Here is a 15,293-nt window from a genome sequence, read left to right on the forward strand (position 1 = left end):
GTTCACCCTGATCACGGACTAAGCCAATCCATCATTCAATGCTCATGTACAGTGGCACGACAGACATATACCCTCACTATACAGCATAGCTTGAAGCCCACAATATGATTTTTAAAGAGTATAGATGGATGTAAGCTGTTGTTCTAACAACACCTCGCGCCACACCTAGTCTACCAACCACCATTAGAGCAGCCTCCTTTCCACTTTTCCAAATACCAACGTTTATGAGCCAAATGAGCACATGGGTGAGAACAGAACGCGATTCGAGTTTGTGGCCAGGATAACCATTCCGGATTACAGTCTGTTATATACATACACAACTGATAGACCTGCGCTACATCATCCTAGCAGTAGCTAAAACGGGAGCTAGTTACCTCTCAGGCTGGTTCAGGCCCAAATCGTTCAGTAATCAACAGCCTCAAGTATCCAACCTGAATTGAGACTTTCCTTATTGTACCTGGATAAGAAATTCCGCCAGGTCCACCGGCTCGTACTTGTGGCCAGTCTTTGGTTCGAGTATGCAGATTCCCGTATCTGAAATCTTGAAGAGCAATGGCCCGCTTTGCGTGTTGGGTAACACTACCCGCGCCACTTGACTTGGATACGTCCCAGAGCCTAGTCCGAGTAGAATCATCGCAAGGTCAGGCAACTTGACCCTTTCGTGGCCGTGCTGACTCTTTAAAGTGACGACTCCTTCTGACACTTTAGCGGGATCATTGCGAAGAGTGAAGGATAAGATCCATCTTGCAAGACCAGAGAAGCCATGCTCTTCCAGTCTGCCAACAGAGAAGGTGATCGCCTGAGACGTGTGGGACGGTACAGCAATAAAATCGCGAAACACATGAGCTCTGCGTAGTACATATTCTGCAGACTCTGGATCGAGGGCGATGTTGAACTGATCGTTGAAGATGTTGCCGGCAAGGTTTAAAGTTCCCTGTGGAAGATGGGAGGTCAGAAAGTGGAGACGGGCAGTCAGGGTTTTCGTATTCTTACTGCTTGAACGAGGCATTCCATCTTTGCTGCTACGGCCGAGTCATCAACGAGACGACGAAGAAGCTTGAACGATGCGCCCTCTATGAACGTGACGTCACCTGCAGCCATAATTCGCCCTTTCAACTTTTCCAAATCAAGAGAGTCGACCGAGAAGTCCATGTCGTACCGTTTCTCATCGGCTTCGCTGATACACTTTTCGTACCACTGTCTGATCTTCTCCCGCCGTTGGGGCATAGGCGACTCCATGGAACGATAGAACTCCCTAATCTCTTCAGGAGTGCGGCTGAACAGCTGTTCTTGGGCATGACACTTGAGATTTACGGGACTCGCCTTGGGCAGCCCCTCATTATCCACCAGGACAGTGAACTTGGAGTGACGCCCGGATGTTCCTGGTCGTTCGCAGAGGCACATTGCAAGGTCTCTGGCCACGAGCGAAGCATGTAGCTTCGAGTCCTCTACGGAGCCGTTGGAGTCTTTGATTGCCATATGGAGCTGGTTGTAGGTTTTCCGTTTTAGCAAACTGGCTCAATCCGAATCGAAAATACACAAAGTTTGGGAGACTCACCAAAGCCCGGTCTTCGTCGCTAATTTTCTCAACCTTGCTGATAGCCTGCTCTGTCAAAAGGCCATTTAGACGGATCTTAAGGGGACTTCCAGCACCAGAAAAGTGCTTCCTGAGCAAGCTGTCCAAATGTTCTTGGGCGTCAGGTTTCAGACTTTTCAGACTAAAGTCAACGGCACGAGGCTCAAAGATGATCACCAGTTCAACATCAGACCTTTTGTTTGCCCATTAGAACATGAGCATAAATGCTGCTATGTTGTCGGCATCTGGGCCATCGTTGCGAACGATCATCAGCTTCTTGGGTTCCTGTTCACGAGTCATTTTGGCTCTTGAGTGATTAGTGAATGGAAATTGGAAGGGTTGGAATGACAGTGGAATATGTATGTGGTAAATGTTAAAGATGGTGTTAACAGTCCGAGGAAACAAGAAGAAGACTTGCGCTTTGCGAATGTTGTGTGTGCGTAGATGGACAGACGAGCGCATACTTATACTTATATAGCTGACCTCAAACGGTGAAGTTACAGAAGCCTTCTTTTCCAGGCCCCGTAATTACAGTGGCTCAGCTGTGGTCTGATCTAGCTTGCGGTATGCCTTGGTGATGATGTTGAGCTCAGCCATCGAGTGTAGGTTGCGACCCACATTACCCGGCTAGGACCAACATCCAAAAGCCTCCAAACTTGAACTGTGCGCTACCTGAAGCCTGGTGAAGTATATTAACTCCTTCCGCTCAACGTTTTCGCAGATACCCACGGCTCGCACGATGATTCTGCCTTCGCCTGCCTCTACCTCGACATCTAGCCTCCTTTTCGTAAGACTGAAGTTGAGCAATTATGGAACAGAATAGGATCACTCTCGTCGTGGCTATAGTCATCCTTCCCTGGGTTACTCCTGCACTTCCCTTGGCTCAGACACTGTTAAAACGTGTCTCCTATAGATGGGAGGGTAGCAGGCTTCTACCAGCGGGCATATGCCTCGCTCTATCGCTCTTTTGGCCCGCCATCGTCTTACTAGATCAAGCTGTGGACATCAACATCCCGCAGCGATCCACCCACAGATATTTTGCCTGCTTATCTCGACGCAAAGATCCCAGGGCGGGAAAGCGTTAGAGGGTACGTCCCGCCAAAGCGCAATAGCCGGATTGTAGCCCAGTTTTCATATCAACCTAATGACGCGACAGTCACCAGAACACAGAGGAACAGTCTTACGATACCAAGAGTAACAATCAATCAACCCTATGCTCTCCGGGGGTGCACTGGCTTGCCCATATAATCGGTCATCAGCTTGTGGCTGTCGTCAATTCTCTTTACTACATATGCCAGCGCGGAAAGACGCCATGGTATTTGGAATGCTTCGAGGTCCAGAAGTGAAAGTCCGAGAAAGAGATCGAGAGCTGGTGGAGATGCGGTGGATCATGAGGATGGAGGGCTGGGCTGTGGGATATCGGGTATGGATAGTGGATACGGCGATTACTCGCTATTCAGTCGTACAAAAGACGATGTTATGTAGAGCGGTCGAACGACAGCGAGAACTTGAGAGGAAAACATAGATGAGACGAGTTGACGGGTGTCTGACTCTCTCCATCAGGGTCTTCGGCTGTTGACTGAACCCGTATCTTTTCGAGAGGCAGGACGGAGCACGCGGGTCCTTTGCGTTCTTTCTCGTTGGCAGATGATCCTTCATTTTCGTGCGAAGTTTCTGTTTCCAGACGCTGAAGAGCTTGCTGAAAAACACCCTCAAAAGGCATTCATAATGCATCCACTTCCCGTACTTCGAGCTTGTGCACCCTATCAGCATCCGGTCGATGTTCGCAGGAGTCTGGCGCTTTCATGTCCTAGGGACCGGAGAAAGGACGCGGCTGCGGCAGTTATACGCTTGACGGTAATAAAATGCATCCTTGATCTCTTCATCATCCGACCCAATCCATCGTCTGACGTCCGTTGTTTCCTTGATGCTCATTACATCAATGATATCCATATGGTTGGACATAATTAATTCGCGTGGTCCGTGGTACGGCTGGCGACCTTCTATTATCGTCCTGCCTCGTAAAGTGCCGGGGGGATATCGTGTGGCCTGTACATCCAAGATACACGCGCGTAAATGTTAAATGTATCCAAAGCTCTGATCTCAAGGACCTGCGCTATCCAATGATCATCGTGCAGCTTGGAGTTTCCGTCCTGTACGTGGTTCTCGGTACATTGCCGCTTGATGCTCTGTTCATTGGCAACGACGACAAAATCCCCGGTGGTACATGTAAATCCATTTCGAAAGTTTTTATACCGTGTCATGCCAAGCCACCGATTGCTCGGCTGTACGACGTAGTAAACATCCATGGCCTTGAAGGCACTCGTACGTGGGAAGTCAAACGTTTGGAGTTGAAAGTGCTTGGAATCATGTCGATCCCGGCGCGTGCACGTTTTTCCATTTTTTTCCTTTTCTCGTTTCTCTTCAGCGCGTGGAGGGTTGGCCTTGTAGACGATAGTGAAAGGACAATCTGCATCTATATCCTGCTCTTTGGGACACGGTCGTTTCCGGTCACTCATCGCGACAACCGGACGAAGAAATACAAATACTTATATGGTAATAGTAAAGATCGAGATACTTTTGGAATGGCAAAGGCTAGTTGTGCCAGAGCATTCGGCGTCGCATTTGGAAGGATAGACAAAGGAAACAGGCCGGATGTCGCGTTGTTTTAACGTTTTGCTAGCTATTAGTCTGTTTCGGGTTAGCATGATTCGATCAAGCAAGGAGCGCCCCGAATATTGATCCGTCATATTCTTTCCCCACCAAGGCCAATCCCGCTATCCAACAAACATTCAAGAAAAAGATCTGGAGACGAGAGTGCCGTGAAGTCATTGTTAAGAATTTCATGATTTCATGTTGATTTTCGTCAGTTTTGGAAGCATCCCTTCTATATTACTTGTTGGGAGTTTACTGTAACTACTATAACGTCCAGAATCCTGACTGTCGTCGGATGGTGCTTCTTTTGATCGTCACGAGACTCATGTCCTGCAAGTACGTGCATTGCTGTTTTCGTCTCTAAGTATTTAGAACTATCCATTTGAAAGTTTAGAGACAAGACACTATGATGAAAGACCTACTAGAGAGCAATAAAATCAATCAATTCTGGAATTACATTTAATAGCTTTGATGTTTTGGCTCCTAGCGTTTCAACATTTTCTGCTTACTTACACAATAACGTACTCTGGCCATGCAGAGATGTGTGTTTTGATTATTGGTTCAATGTGTTAGTGTCTATGTGGCTTATTTGCCCCCCCCCCCCCCCCCCCCTAGCTAAATTCATCCTTTAAAACAGGACAGACGACGGGATCTGCTAATGCGGCTTGAAAATGCTCCTACAGCTATTGCCGTAGCGTATGTAGATACAGACATATCTCCAGTAGGTTCTTGGTACATCCAAAATATCATCGATAATTAAGAAATGGCCTCAGATACGTGCAACCAAAGGCTAGACGGGAGAGAGAACGTCAAATTTATAAATAACTCAAATCTACCCATCATCCGTATCGTAGTGTGCATCGTTTCCGTTGGAATGAACCTCAGTCTCGACTCAGTCATACCCGTTGATATGTTTCTTGTCAGTTTCGCGATCGCCGTCATCTTCATCGTCACAGTCGCTAAACTCACCTTCATCTCCGTCACATCCTTCGTCCGGATTCCAATCATGGTTCGTTACCTCGCGTTATAAGAGAGTAACGAGATATAGTACATGACGCGTCATAATGGTTTCATCACGTCCAAGTCATAAATTATAGATGTCTTGTTCTTGATATGTTTCAAAATGCTGAACCCTGAACACATAAGAAATGGACATTTTCCATACATCAACATATCTTTCTAAGCACTTCACAACTTTGAACTCACGGGGCCAAAAGTTATCTTTCCAGTAGGTATTCAACCAGCATCGAGATCTGTATGAAGTCCTGGCCAGCGTGAACTTGGCTCAATCAACCATGAGATCGACACCGCGGAATACGACTCATAGCTGAGCTTCCACGGCAGCCGGACTTCGGAGTGCCGTATCGTGCCATTGGCCTAACAGATAATCTTCGTTCCATGCTGTTTTGAGCTTTTTGCCGTGGCCGCGATGATGACAAGTGGTCGGTTGTGAAACAAGCGAGGCCACCCAGTGTGCTGTAACCATAGAGTTGTTTCATTCTATTCAACGTCGTGGTCAGTAATCGACGTTTTTACGTCTTCGTCAGTGGGATGTGTATGCGTAACTGCTGATAAATGTTGTATAGATTTTTGGTCAGAAACGGACATTAGAATATTGCAGGTCCATCTTTAGTTGGTCGTCCATGGCTATTGCTTTCTGAATATTCAGGCGCTTACATGCATGCGCCACGCTTAATCCACTTTTGGGCATTTTTGGTAAAATTACAATGGCAGCTTACTGACGCTGGACCTGCACCTCACTGTATGATCCAGCGTCACAAACATAACGCCATGCCACGCCCGCAAAATCTAAACAGGATGCAAGACTATGGACATGAACCAATTACTTGAGTCTTGCCAAGTAAAGTAAAATCGAACACCTGCCGAGCACGGGATCGCGGCAATTTTATGATCGCCAGGCAGGGGTATGTGGCTTGGGTGGAACGTGGAGGCTGACGTACAGAAATGGCTTACTGAAGGTAGCACGATCGGTGGCTCGCACTGTAGATTTAGGCTCCAGGCTGTTGGGTACTTGGGTTACCTCGAAGTACTTCTTTTATCGGCTAAAATTTGCTTAACCACAATAGATTAGTCTATTTTGGCCGATTTGTTTGCTTACGATGTAGCTTGATGTACTTTAAAGTACCCACCCTAGATTAAACAAAGAGCTTGTTGTTCAGGAGAGGAAGCCACCAGTGCTGAATACTGTGATATAATACAGTACCAACCCTTGATTCAGACGTCACCTTCTTTGGAGCAAAAGTACAGCATTGTCTTGTTACGAGCGTCATCACCTAACCTCACAGACGGGTGTGCATCAAGAACCTTTTTTTTTCTCAAACCTTGCGTCGCTCCAGAGACAAAATCGGACGTTTGCAGAATTCTAGAAACTGCCTGACCAGGGTGTCGTGGCTCTTTCCTTCATGAGTCAGAAATTGCACGACACTTTTCTCGCAGCCCGGAAAAGTTTGGTAGTGTAAAAGATCATATAGCAGCAACAATCTCACAGCTGAGCATTTAACGACATGCCGTTCCACCTCTTTCCCCTGCTGCCGCCCGACTTGCGCGTGCAAATATGGGATGTTGCTCTGCGAGACGCAGCTATGTCGGTGGTATCCCTCAACATGGACATCATGTGCCCCTCAAAGAGTGGATTGCTGTGCGCATCAGAGACAGTTCTGCCAGGTGGTTCATATCGTATTGCTTTATCATGTAAAGAGGCTTTATCTGAGTGGGAAAGGGCAGCAAGTCTCTTCTCGGAGTGGGCATCTGTTAAATTATTCGTATCCCGAACGGTGTTCTTGCTCCTCGATCTAATGCAGCTTACGTCAAACTCGCCGAGCGAGACCTTCGTAGCCTTAGACATGGTTGCGAATATACGACATGTCGCTTTCTTTGCCGAACCAGGGATCAACCTGATAGAAGCGTTGACAGTCCTGACCAATTTCAATCATGTGGAGACCATTTCCATAGTCCTTCCGGGTTGCATTGTCGAAGATACGGTCTCATTGAATCGCCACAAAATCCTTTCCACGGCGCATTTCTTGGCTAGCTTGATGCATGAGTCGCCCGCAAGCACCGCACAGCGTACTACGACTGAACCAGCCGGACTCTATGTAGAATGCAGTACTATCGATCGTAAGGTTGAAGCATTTTATACGCGCCCAGATGCCCCTTCAGTGAGACTTGTTTCACCTTTGTGCAGTGAAGGTTGTCGACATCATCAGACGTTTACCAGCAGGTCATTGGGTTATTCTCTATTTGAATGCACCTAACTCGGAGTACCCCTACCTTTGCGCCAATTTGTCGTCGCTCGCTAGGATATGTGTATAACCTAAGAGAGGAGAGGCCACCGCGCTCGCCTTCGGCAGTTAACGTACCGTAGACCGTATACTCGACTTCTGTACTATCAGTACTCGCCAACGCGGCTGGTCAGCCTCAACAGGCTTTTAGTCCAAAAGACGCCTGTTTTCTGCAGCGTTGCAACTCGCATTCTGGCTCCCCCGTCTGCCTTCATGTTAGTTCCCCTCTACCAGCCTAGATATCTTGACTTGTTTTGTGCGTAGTTGGTGTTACGCGGATAGACGACAGGGGATCACAGGCAAGGCCTACAGATACTGCAGCAGAATCAAAGATTACAGAGCCTAAATCGGAAACTCCATAATGGTTAGCTACTGGAGCGGGCAAGGGTGATAAGGAGTTACGACGATGTGGGCGATAGGATGACTGTAGCACACACACGGTGATGACAAGCAGAGTAAGGTCCATTCATCCGAGAGCAAATCTAATTTGGACTTAACTCGGCAAACCATGTATTATCAGTCGAGTAACTTAAGCTACTGTTTTGAAACCCATACTCACTCAGTCACAACCGACCTACGCACAGTGTTCGATTCGTAGTTAGTTCGCCTTCAGCCGCTCAAAAAGGCTTTTGAACGCACACTAGTACTGCCCCGCGTCATCACTCCACTATTTCGGTAACTCTTGTCCTCTTCCAGTCATCAAGTCGAGGCAGAATATGGACTACATTGTCGTGTACGATCGAATTTGATGTATTTGAACCAGGGTGACATCAAACATAGACATACCTATTAAGCATGGAAGGCGCAGCGTGTGTTCCAAACGATATGAAAACTTATCTCTGAGGGAAAGATCTCCAGAACTCAATCGCATCTTCGAGACCACCATAGACCAGGAGACTGAAATCATACTGGTTGCTCTACTACCCAAAGCATCCCCCCCTCCCCCACGGTATGGCTTGTCACAACCCTAGTATAACCACTCGATTGCGCAGCGCTGTCGTCGATTGGAACCAGCATCTTCAAAGTATCAAAGACCCAGACGACACCTTTCGCCAGGAGCGGGCTCGTATAAGCGATGTGTCAAAGAAAAGAATCGAAGAGTACTATCTCAATACTCTGCAGCGCAATGGCAATGAAACTGATAACGACGGCGTTGCCCTTCTTTTGCGATCCCTCCTCTCCGACGGCCAGCAAATAAAGGAACTTGAGACGGAGCACGAGATTACCCGAGCCAAAAAGCAAGAACTACAGGACGAAGTAGCCGGGTCGGTAGGGAGGAGAATTGTTACAGATTTGATCGCCATCCTAGGCCTCCCTACTGTCCAGAGTCTCGTTTCTGCGGTACTTCCTCCACCACAAGGAGCTATGTCGACAACAGAAGACTACGTCGATGGCGCGAGCCTGCAAGCTCCTGATGATATGAACGCACCACCAGTTACAGCTGGGCTTACCACACGTTCCCGGACCTACAGCGCAAGGAATGGTAGAGTTCGTCGAAAGACGACTCCATCGATAGGCCCATCCGTGACTGAGGGCGACAGCTCGGTAAGTCATCACATAGTGCCAGCCGTCATGTAGATGGTTACGTAATCGTCTGCCTTTTTCCTTCTTTCACAACTCAGCATCTTTTATATTGGTATTTCATACCCATGAACTCTACCTGTGTCGTTACTTCTCTTTCGTGCTGATTTCTTTCAAACTGGTTTTGGGGTTTTTCTTTTTCATTTTTTCTTTTCTTTCTCATACCTTTTATCACTTTTCTCTCCCTTCTTATGACAATCCAAGACTTATCCCGCTGATAGTGACTTAGCTCAAGAGAAAGCGACAAGCGGGTGATTACGATGAGCAGGATATAAAGCAGGAAAAGAAGACTCCCCGAGTTTCAACAAGACAAACGCCATCCTTTGCTGGAAAGGAAAACTCGGACAGCGTAAGCTCATTGGCGACACCTTGTACCAGATCCGGGGATTTACACCAACATAGCAATGAGACGACTGTCTCCTCCAGCAAGAAAGGGATGAAGCTGCAATTGAAGGACATCAGACTCGATGTCAACCGCCGCTCCGCTCGTGTCATGCTTCAGAGACATCCATTCCGAACCGACCTGTGGGTTTGCCTAGTATTCTTCCCGCCAGACCACGCCAGTGTGAGCCACGATACTGTGGTCAACCAATCGTTCATGCCTACATTCGTCCAGCTTGTGAACCGACGACGAACCGCAAATGGCCCGGAGGGTCCAGCTGCCCTGGGAACTGTACCACCACCCGTTGATGCTCATACGGGCCTCAGCAGCGGCAGAGGGGGAGAGGAAAAGGCTGCCAAGAAGTTTGAAAACAAGAAAGGATGAACAGACACAAAGTTTCACGGCAGAAATCTAATGTTCGTAGTCTACCAACTAAGGAGTAATATTGAAAAACATCTCGACATCTAGTGCATCGTGTGATCCAGTACACTCACTGTTGATTGAGGACTTGACGTTACCTGTGCTCATAATATCGATTCGTCCGTGGTTGCTACGTCGGCGTTCTGCTCTACACCAAAGACCCTATAACGGGCCATGGTTCTAACCCGTCCGCCGTCTCTCTTCACGAATCTTGGTGACCACTTTCTGCATCGCACCCTCTCCATTATCCTCGTCATATCGCTCTGGATCGATCAGAAAATGCCATTTATACGGTCCGTTACAGTCACAGTCAGGCCTTTGCGACATGGCTTTCTTTCTCCAAGATTGACCATGTTCCATCATCGGAGCGGCCCGGCTAGTTCGCGAAGCTTGGACCATGGCATGTAGCAATGCCATCGTAGATATATCGGCAATGTCTATGCTGTCGGGAACGAGATTAGAAGGAAAAGTAAAGATTAACAGAATTCTCCGTCACATCAACATTACATACTGAGATGGTGGATGAGCCGATGTGAGCCGTCCAGGAAGCATGGTCACACCAAGGTTGTGGTAGAAGTTATAAAGCTAAAGTGCACGAGCAGAGCACGACTACCACCAGTGAATTTATGCAGGACAATGGAGAGGGACATTAGACAGAATGATCTACAAAGCCCGTTTTGGGAGGCATCTGTCTCGTAACGCGTGCCGCATACATCTTCGTCTGTTACCTCAAGAGATCGTACCTGAACACGTCTTGTTGCGGAGTGGATAGCTTTCATAGTTGTAGGGTATGCGAGGGTAGACAGCCCGGTCACTCACACTGTTTCCGAATATCTGACACGCTTGATAGTCGATGATTTATTAAGGGGTAATGGTGGGAATCAGTTGATCAGAAGACTGCCCGGCTTTCTCGGCCTCTTTCACTCAAGATAGGCAACCGGCATAACTAAAGTCATACGTAGCGGCCTTTCTAAGTATGCTCTCTGTAATGAACGCCGCAGTGCATCCTCGTGAAAGATCTTTACATAGCTACATTGAAAGGGGCTTCCTCTTGAGGTTGTAGGTTACCCTGCAGTCAAGCCACGAGACGCAAATCCTGTTGGCATTATTGTGCAGCGGATATGAACGGACGAAATCGGCGACGAGACCTCGACTTGATATTTACCTTCATTATTGCAAAGGGTGGGGCAACATACAAAGATACCCTTTCGGACGATAATCCACCATCAGTGTTTGGCTATCAAGATTGCTTTCGGAATGGTGGCATCATAGTGTATGAATGAATTTATTCCGCCCGGGAGGATACGCCTCATAGGGCAGGGAGCATCATAGTGTGTGAGCATTGGACGTCTCGTAATAGAAAAGATGGGTCAGTGAGTCGATTGCGTAATCAAAACAGTCCCATTGAAAGGCCAAAATTTGACGATTTCTCATGGGCATCACGTAATCAATTCTAACTCAATTTGATCTAGTCTATTTTTACGCCGGCTGTACTCATTTAAATTCTTTTTTTTCTTCCCATCTTCTGTTCCTTTCCTCCAGGACGTTACACAAAGCTCCTGCGAACATAAGTCAGAGTGCAAAGCCTCCTGCCGTTGTAAGACAGTTAGAGATATAATTACGCTCCTGCAATTTTTCTTTTTTCTTTTTTTTTCTTTTTTTTTTCTCTTTTTTTTCTTTTTTCTTATTTTTTTCTTCTTTTTTTTCTTCTTTTTTTTTCTTCTGTTTTTTTTTTTCTTCTGTTTTTTCTTCTTTTTCTTTTTTTCTTTCCTGTCTTTTTTTACCAGTAGGTCATGTCGTATGTCCGTTATAGGACTCTTTGGACTGGTAAGCATCTCGTGTAGGCTCGATCAGTCCGCCTCGTAGAAACTACCGGCACCGTGCTCCTAGGCGGACAAATTTGACGGCAAGTTATCTTCTAGTGTCCCTGATTGGCGGCGGCGGTTTTAGTCCCTAACCAAGCCTCTGCCGTGGGATGAACTCTTAATTGCCCGTATCGTCTGTAGTAGTATAGGTAGGTAAATATCCAAAACGAAAAGCGGCCAATCTCAGCTTTCACAGGACTGGGGTATGGACAAATTAGCCTGGGTTCCTGAATGGGTGACACTCCGTCCGGTTTCGGCCCAAGCGTGCACATATGCGGTCGGTTCTGTAGGACGGATCGGCGATTTTGAGACTCTGAGCACCCACTTAAAATTTTAACAAGAAACGGCCAAATTAGGCTCGCCTTACCCATACATCAACCAACTACACATGAACCCCAAGTTCGAAAAGTCAAAAATCGCCATCGACGGAGCATATCCTAGAGGCAGTTAAGGCCTTTCGTCCAAAACCGTACGATTTAATTCCACTCGCGTTCGAGTCGACTTTGCCTTAAGACCTACCCACCCACACCCGTGAGTGTCTTGACACCATGCCAATACTGCACGCCAGCGGCTTAGTTTAGCCGAAAGGACACTAGTCTCTAATCCATGCTTACATACCTTGCCTACTTTTTTCGTCCTCGTCTCCCCAAGCCCATGCTCATGCTGTTCCTTGCCTTGCATCGTCCAAATTGTGACCCGTTTCCTGAAGCCCATAACTGTCAGACCCTGCCTGTATTCGGTCCATTGATGCACATTGGTGTATTCATGTTGTGTTTTGTCCAAATCCTGCCCCCTTGAAGGTACTGCCATTCCGGTGCGTAATCTTGAAATATCCCCTGTTTGCATGCGACACCCCAGCACCTGTCCAATTATAACAGGCTACATACTGTGCCACTCTACCCCTACCGGCCAAGATAAGCCGGTATGCCACCAGCGACCGCTGACAGGCCTAGCATAGAACCAGCGACAGCCTCGGTAGCTCTTCGCCAAGGCCATTCTTAGTTCAGCAGCTGGGCCGCTTGGTTTTGCTTGTTGACACAGATTCTGGCTGCCTTAATACCCCTGTGCTGGTGCGCGTGCTGTCATTCCGGGTAACTTGCCTAGCTTCAGTCTAGCTTGGACGATCTACATGGTCTGGCGCCAGTTCTTCAGCGCCTCGCTTCGTTCGACCTCGGTCACTGGGGGTCACACGCATGCAATTCATCCAAGTGAAACACATCATGGATCCATGAAAGCATGAAAGTGGATAGACAAACCAGAAAGCACAGACGCAGAGATGAAGAGCATCAAAACTCAATCTGCGAAGGACAACGTCCGCCTCCGCCGCGTCTATTTTCTGCTTCTTTGATCAGTGAGAGCTTAAAAAATAAAAAATAAAAAATAAAAATAAAAATAAAAAGGAAAAAATAAAAAGGAAAAGGAAAAGTGGACCTACAAGCCGCTTTGGCTACTCTTGGGGGTGAAATTCATGGCGACAGAGTGGAGCCGTGCGATACAGTAAAACGCAAAACAGTCGCCCAGCAATTCCCTCCTATAGGGTTTTCAAGGCAGCCATTGCTGTTGGCAACCACGATAAGTTGTAGAAAATCTAGTCGCGCATCGAACTGGGTCATTTGGCTATGAAACTACAGACTACCCTATACAAGTTAGCATCCTGCAGCGGCAGAAATGTGCCGCTAAGAGCTCAAGGCCCGGCTACCTGGCCACTAGATCGGCGATCAAAAGTCCGTTTGGGCCGTTCCTGTATCACGTGATATGGGTTCAATGCATGATAAGTCGATCGCCATTACCGATGTAACCTCAGCGCTGAGCGGTCGACACTAGGTGGGGGCAAGCAATTTACGGAAGAACGGAAGGCAGAAATAGGACGCTGAACAACAAGATCGACAACGGCATCGTGAAATCGAATTCACAACCAGGGATTCGAAAGAGGTGTTGGCTCTAGCAAACATTGGACCCACCTCTATCATGGGTTTCCCGAGGATTGACCATTGGATATGATGATTCTACAGGGCATATCGGCAACTTTAGGACGGCCGTGGCTGCCCACGCTAGATCCTGACGAAGAACGGCTAATTTGGGCTCCTTTTGCTTTATGCCAACTAGGTAACCAACTAGGTAACCAACTGTAGGGGAACACCAAGTTCCAAAAGTCCAAAAATCACCGTCTTTTTCTTCTTCTTTTTTTTTCTGGAGGAGACTGGGGCCTGTCACCACAGGAGGAACGGGCTGTTCGTCCGGCCGTGCGACGCAGAAGGCCGCGGAGAGCCAAGAAGCGGAATCCCGGCAAACGCTTCAGCATGAGAGGGGCTTTTGTTGACGGAAGCGCCCCTGAATCCCTGACCATAAGACACGCTTATCTAGGTATGTACTAAAGCGAGCAAGCCTTCCGCCTTTGTTGAAGGCATTTTGGACGTCTACGAGAGCCTTCTCCTCCTTGTGACTTCGTGGTGGCGGGGGGGGGCAATAGGGAGCCTTCTGTATGCGTTCTTCCCAGATTGCTCGCTGGGTCTGGAGAAGGACGAATCTGGCCGTGATCATGATGGCCACTTGCCCGGTTGAATGGTCTCTCTGCGACTTGTGAAAGGGACAGTACAGTGAGGTGCGGGTTCACCGTCAGCTGTTTTTTTATCGTGCTTTTATGAAAAGTGTCCCAAGATGGACTGACTAGTGTGACGAACGACCCATGCATAGCCCGAGCCAGAATGTACCCCACCATCTCTCAGCCATAATTGTCTCTTGCTTTGTCGGCGGTCCGGGATAGGGTACCAATATTCAGACCAGCCTATTATAGCTTCAATCATGTGATAGATCTTTTCGTTAGTAACTATCCCTTCATCCGACTCGAGGTGATTTCCATCCTCGCTTTAATTCCTTGATGCTGATCAGAGTGCTGTTAGTAAACAACAGAACAATGACCCCACTAGCGTCATCTGTCACTAGGATTAGCGCCGCAGCTAGTCTGCTTTGAGTCAATTCAACAAAATTATGATGAAGGGCTACTGACGGTGAACCCGCACCCTACTGTAGCAACGAGACAGCAATAGCCAGTCGCACTGTTAGCCAGAGTTGTGACATCTCCTTGCACTCTTCTAAGTTATGATCTATCGTGGAGTATGGGTAGGAGCAAGTGATTTACGATCATGTCGGGATCCCATGACGTGCGGCAGGTATCTCCCCCCATAATCAGCTCCATAACAAGTAAATGGCATTTCCGGATAAACTTTTAGCATTCATAATCGCCGTGCGACTTCGTGGAATAGCTCTTTACGTTACGTTACATGTTGCCGCCAGGCATGATCTTCACGGGCTTAGGAAACATGACAACTGGGAAAGACGAGCTGTCGCCCGCATGCCATTCTCTCCAAAATCGGCTTCTTTGATTGAACTGGACAAAATGGGACGACAAGCCAGATAGTTCCCGGTTACTGGCGATTGTTTGATCGGTGACGTTATAGTAAATGACATCTTGTGTGAAAAGTCCAAAAAGTGCAGCACGATTGATTATGCGG

General features: G+C 47.6%; 3 protein-coding genes across 3 annotated transcripts; 1 reads left to right on the plus strand and 2 right to left on the minus strand.

Moving 5' to 3' along the window:
* Positions 1-448: 448 nt before the first annotated feature.
* On the minus strand, positions 449-2,173 carry FPOAC1_013862 (uncharacterized protein; the record flags this gene model as incomplete). Its single annotated transcript, XM_044858202.1, has 4 exons — positions 449-934; positions 994-1,485; positions 1,559-1,769; positions 2,109-2,173. The coding sequence occupies 4 exons, from the start codon at positions 2,171-2,173 to the stop codon at positions 449-451; spliced, it is 1,254 nt and encodes a 417-aa protein (XP_044701026.1).
* Positions 2,174-3,582: 1,409 nt separating this feature from the next.
* Positions 3,583-4,095, minus strand: FPOAC1_013863 (uncharacterized protein; the record flags this gene model as incomplete). Its single annotated transcript, XM_044858203.1, has 1 exon — positions 3,583-4,095. One exon carries the CDS (start codon positions 4,093-4,095, stop codon positions 3,583-3,585), a length of 513 nt encoding a protein of 170 aa, XP_044701027.1.
* Positions 4,096-8,484: 4,389 nt separating this feature from the next.
* FPOAC1_013864 (uncharacterized protein) lies at positions 8,485-9,880 on the plus strand (the record flags this gene model as incomplete). Its single annotated transcript, XM_044858204.1, has 2 exons — positions 8,485-9,078; positions 9,344-9,880. 2 exons carry the CDS (start codon positions 8,485-8,487, stop codon positions 9,878-9,880), a joined length of 1,131 nt encoding a protein of 376 aa, XP_044701028.1.
* Positions 9,881-15,293: the final 5,413 nt, after the last annotated feature.

This window comes from Fusarium poae (assembly GCF_019609905.1).
Source record: "Fusarium poae strain DAOMC 252244 chromosome Unknown contig_3, whole genome shotgun sequence".
Lineage (NCBI taxonomy): Eukaryota > Fungi > Ascomycota > Sordariomycetes > Hypocreales > Nectriaceae > Fusarium > Fusarium poae.